The sequence below is a fragment of the Aotus nancymaae genome, unplaced genomic scaffold, assembly GCF_030222135.1.
Source record: "Aotus nancymaae isolate 86718 unplaced genomic scaffold, 86718_ANA_hifiasm-v0.15.2.pri h1tg000014l, whole genome shotgun sequence".
Lineage (NCBI taxonomy): Eukaryota > Metazoa > Chordata > Mammalia > Primates > Aotidae > Aotus > Aotus nancymaae.
The window spans coordinates 121,585,268-121,590,784 of NW_026988425.1; the positions used below are offsets into that span (position 1 = coordinate 121,585,268).

The 5,517-nt window shown below is 48.3% G+C and overlaps 1 protein-coding gene across 1 annotated transcript; it reads left to right on the plus strand.

The window, feature by feature from the left end:
• Positions 1–3,183: 3,183 nt before the first annotated feature.
• Positions 3,184–4,942, plus strand: LOC105724968 (tubulin beta chain-like). Its single transcript, XM_064376296.1, has 4 exons — positions 3,184–3,273; positions 3,352–3,469; positions 3,798–3,922; positions 4,151–4,942. Exons 1-4 carry the CDS (start codon positions 3,184–3,186, stop codon positions 4,940–4,942), a joined length of 1,125 nt encoding a protein of 374 aa, XP_064232366.1.
• Positions 4,943–5,517: the final 575 nt, after the last annotated feature.

The following is a 5,517-nucleotide window of genomic DNA, read 5'->3' on the forward strand; positions in this document are numbered from 1 at the left end:
TTTTTTACCTTGATTATCAGAAAACATCAGCAATAACCTCTCCATCATTATAATTAGAAGTTGAAATTTATTTAACAGCCCCACATGAAAAAATCATGGGGAACAGTCCAAGGCCAGTAGCCTACTTTTCTGAGCAGATAGACCAGGCAGCCTCAGGGTGGCTTAGATTTCTTAGCACTGTTGCTGCTACAACTTTTCTAGTAGGCAAGGCTAATAAACAAACACTAGGACAGCACCTAAAGGTTTCTTGACCCCACACCAAGGGAAGGTGGTCCTAGAAACTAAAGGACACCAATGGATTATAGGAGAACGTTTATTAAAGTATCAGCCTTATTGCTAGACACTTCAGACATAACCCTTGAAGTCTGCCAAACCATAAACCCAGCTACTTATCTGCTAGAGTACACAGGCGCTTCCAGCCTTTCCAGCATGCAGGTTGTATTAGTCTGTTGTCATGCTGCTAGTAAAGACATATCTGAGGCTGGGTAATTTATAAAGAAAAGAGGCTTAACTGACTCACAGTTCCACATGGCTGGGGAGGCCTCACAGTCACTGCAGAAAGTAAAGGAGGAGCAAAGTCACATCTCTTATGTGGCAGCAGGCAAAAGAGCTTGTGTAGAAAAACTCCCCTTTATAAAGGGGAGTAATCCCAGCACTTTGGGATGCCAAGCTGGATGGATCACCTGAAGTCAGGAGTTTGAGACCAGCCTGACCAATATGGTGAAATCACGTCTCTACTAAAAAGAAAGAAAATTAGCCAGGCATGTTGATGGATACCTGTAATCCCAGCTACCCAAGTGGCTGAGAAAGGAGAATCACTTGAGCTCAGGAGACAGATGCTGCAGTGAGCCGACATCGTGCCACTGCAGTCCAGCCTGGGCAACAGAACAAGACTATGTCTCAAAAAACAAGCAAAAAAAAATTAAAAAGTAAACTCATCAGATCTCATGAGGCTTATTCACTGTCACAAGAACAGCATGGGAAGCCCCCACCCAATTCAATTACCTCCAACTGGGTCCCTCCGAAGACACATGGAAATTATCAGAGCTACAATTTAAGATATGATTTGACTGGAGACACAGCCAAACTATGTCACAGGTTATGAAACAAATTTATTCTAGCAGACCAGACTTGAGATGAGCTCCTTGACCATCCCAAGGAAGAGTGGTTAACAGATGCAAGTTGTTTTATGAATCAGGAAAACAGGAAGGCTAGACATGCTCTTATTAGTCAGCACAAGTTAATCAAGTCACAAGCCTTGCTGGCCTCTACCTCAGCTCAAAAAGCTGAGTTAATTGAACTTACCAGAGCCCTGCAGTTGAGAAAGGATTAAAAGTTAACATTGACACTGATTCCAAGTATGATTTTTGTAGTGCTTAATGCTTATGCTGCAATTTGGGATGGGTAGGGACTCCTGACCACAAAGGGCTTTTCCATACAACATCACTCAGATTTTGAGCTTGTTAGAATGCTGCTTGGCTGCCAAAGAAAAGTCACTATAATTCATTGCAGAGGACATCAAAAGAGAGATTGACCATGTTAAAGAAAATGCCCTCGCAGATGGGGTAGCCAAGGTCACTGCATTGAAAGGGCCAATGAAGCTGATGGGCATACTGGTCAGCATACCCAGAGCTGGGCCAGAATGCTTCGAAGAAGAAGAAAAATGGGCCAGGGAATGCAGTTTAGCCCAGAACCCCTCCAGCTGGCTGACTTATGGTAATACATTACTAATGCCAAGTACTAATCATAGGAAAATAATTAAGCACTAACATGATTCTTTTCACCCTAGAAAGGATCGTTTGTTTCAGTTAATGTCTCATTGGTTTATGACAATAAATCTTGTCAAGACACTAAAACAGGTGACTCTGCCTTGAGCTTTGTGCCTGAAATAACCCGAACAGCCAGCAATTTTCTCCTCTAGTTTAACCTGTCTAACATTGAGAATCCTCTCCAGGTGAGGACTGAAAACTCTAATTTTCTCAGATGCCTTTGTGTAGGACATTCAAATATTTGCTAATACTTACTGATACCTTCACTGGTTAGATCAAGGCGTTCCCCACGCTATCTGAAAAGTGTTCACCAGAAGATATTATTCCTCAGTTTGGATCATCTAAAAGTCTGCAAAGTGACAATGGCCCATCTTTCACATCAGGCATATCCCAACACCTATCCTCAACTTTAGGAATCAAATATCACCTTCGCTCTGTATGGAGACTGTAGTCCTCTGGAAATGTGGAAGAACTAATCATACTCTAAGGAAGACTCTAACAAAATCAGAGGCCTGACTACCTCTAACACCCATAGCTTACTATGGGTTTGAGCTGCTCTAAAGGAAAACTTTTAATTAGGTCCTGTTGAATTGGCATACAGAAAGCCTTTCCTAATCACAGATCTCCTAAGAGATGAAAGGACTCATCTCATCAATCACAAAAATATGTCATCAATCTAGGACAGGTGCAAAGACACTCTGTGAATATGGAATCAAAAGGCTTCCCCTCCCACAAGGGAAGAAAATTCAGTTTCAGCTCAGCTAGGGATTTGGTCTTACTGAAGACACGGGAAGAAGTTGTCCAGTTGACCAGCTTTCCCCAATGTGGAAAGGACCGTAGCAAGGTCACCTGATCTCTCCAATAGACGCTAAACTCCAAGGGATTCACAGGTGGGCACACCTGTGGAAAAGTAAAGCTGTTTCTTATTCTGGGAGCCCAATCCAAGGCTGTGGGAGGTGGGCGCGGGGCTACTGAAGCATTGGCCGACTGCAGGCTGAATCATTGTGTGATTACTTCTCCTTTTCACGTTTCTTCCGCTGCCCACAGTCCCAACTTGGCCATGAGGGAGTTCATGCTCACCCAAACCGGACACTGCAGGAACCATATCAGTGCAAAGGTTCTCAGCCAGGGGTCTAATCTAAGGGCACAGCTAGGGTCCGTGGGGTGGCCGGTGAAGATGTGGGCAGTGGAAGGGGTGGCGCCTCTGCATTGTGCCCTGGGCTCCCTGCCCAGGATGTGGTGGAGCTGGGTGGCTGGCAAGACTGCCAGGTCAAACCTCAAGGGACTTAGTGGCCTGAGGGTGGGGGTGGAAGTGGGAGAGGGACTGGAGCAACTCCCACTCCCTGAGCTCTGTGACTCAGCCCTGGCCTGTCTGGCCTCTCGCATCTCTCGCAGTTCTGGGAGGTGATATCTCATGAACATGGCATCGACGCCACTGGCACGTACTGTGGGGACAGTGACCTGCAGCTGGAGCACATCAATGTGTACTACAGCGAGGCCAGTGGTGAGACTCCAGTCTTGCCCCAGTAGCTCTCCTGGGAACGCTGGCCTCTCCTTACCGATGCCTTCCCATTCCCTTCAGGTGGCAGGTACGTGGCTCGCACTGTGCTCGTGGATTTGGAGCCAGGCACCATGGACTCCATGCGCTCGGGGCCCTTCTGGCAGATCTTCAGGCCAGACAACTTCATCTTTGGTGAGCTGTGGATGAGGACTGGGGTGCGGCTCCTTAGCCAGGGCAGTTTAAAATCAATGAGTGCCTCAAGGTCATCTCTGTGGGAACTGTGGAACCGGGGCCCCTGAACACCCTACCATCCTCTGAGTCACTCAGTCTCTCCTTCCTAAATGGGCTTTGGGGGAGGAAGGCCCAGCTGTCTCCTCAACTTGAGGAGCTGATGTAATGTCCCTGCAAGGAGCTGATTTGGGGCCATGACTACAGCCTTCCCATTGCCTGGGAATGGGCAGGAGCCACCTGCAGCGAATCTGTTGTTGGCTGTCTCAGGATTGGCTCCTGATCTAGATTCTAACAAGCAAGGCTGCTGTCCTGTAACTTAGGGGGAGGAGGTTTTATTTGCTCCACATGCAGGGTGAATGGTGCTTTCACCTCACGTGTGACACTTGGCCCTTTTTGCATTGTGGTGGTGACCGTCATTTACGTGGCCATTGAGTGACCAGCTGTATTACCTTACAGGTCAGTGTGGGGCCAGTAACAACTGGGCTAATGGCTACTACACGGAAGGCGCGGAGCTGATGGGGTCGGTGATAGATGTTGTGAAAAGAGAGGCTGAGAGCTGTGATTGCCTGCAGGTTTCTAGTTGACCCACTCCCTGGGTGGGGGCACTGGGTCTGGGATGGGTACACTTCTCATGGGTGAAATTCAGGAGGAGTACCCAGATGGGATTATAAACACATTCAGTGTTCTGCCCTCACCCAGGGTGTCAGACACCATGGTGGAGCCCTACAATGCCACCCTTTCCATCAACCAGCTCATAGAAAATGCAGACGAGATGTTCTGCATCGATAATGAAGCGCTCCATAAGATCTGTTCCAGAACCTTAAAACTGACCACACCCACCTATGGTGACCTGAATCACCTGGTGTCTGCTACCATGAGTGGGGTCACCAGGTGCTTGCACTTCCCGGGCCAGCTGAATGCCAACCTGCCGAAGCTGCCTGTGATCATGGTTCCATTTCCTGGGCTGCACTTCTTTATACCTGGCTTTGCCTCACTGACCAGCCAGCAGTACCAGGCCCTGACCGTGGCTGAGCTCACTCAGCAGCTGTTCGATGCTAAGAATATGATGGCCACCTGTGACCCCCGACATGGCCGCTACCTAACCGTGGCTGCCATTTTCAGTGGTCACATGTCCATCAGGGAGGTGAATGAGCAAATGCTCAATATCCAGAGCAAGACCAGCAGCTACTTTGCTGAGTGGCTCCCTCACAACTTGAAAACAGCCATCTGGGACATCCCACCCTGGGGGCTAAAAATGTCGGCCACCTTCATTGGTAACAACACAGCTGTCCAGGAGCTCTTCAAATGCGATGCCGAACAGGTTACAGCTATGTTCAGGTGCAAGGCCTTTCTGCACTGGTACGCGAGTGAGGGCATGGATGAGATGGAGTTCACTGAGGTCGAGAGCAAGCTTAACAACCTGGTGTCAGAATATCAGTAATACCAAGACACCACAGCTGAGGAGGAGGTTGCCTAGAAGCTTCCTTTTCCAGGTAAAGGGAGAAGTAGTGTGGATTCTTTCGTGTGTTCTGATAGCCATTGTTACTTCTTTGTACCTCTTTGAGTCTTTACATCTCCTCCCGCTACATTTTAAAGCATTTTTATAGTGTGTAGTTTGGCCTAATAAAGTATTTTTATGGCACTTGGTTTCACCTCCACTTCTTTCCATAGGCCCCTGGGTACTGCTTCCAGATGGGCATAGTGGTCCTGCAAGGCTGCAGCTGTCTTCGGCTTGTCACATCCCAGGAACAAGAAGTCCAGTGGCTCCTGGAGGGGTCAGCGTGGGCTGTGGATGTGGCAGGCAGGCTTCACACAAATTTGGGGCTGGCCTGGGCCTTGGGCAGCTACTTGGTGGGAAATCTATTTCTGAAGGTAAGCCTTGGTTTATCCTATTTACCAAATTTCCAGGGGACCAGCTGGGCCTGTTTGTGGAATTTCGTAAGTGGTCAGTGTCCCCGGTGTATAATGTCCCCAGTGTATCACCTCAGGGTAGGAATGTGGTTGGACAGTTGGCCC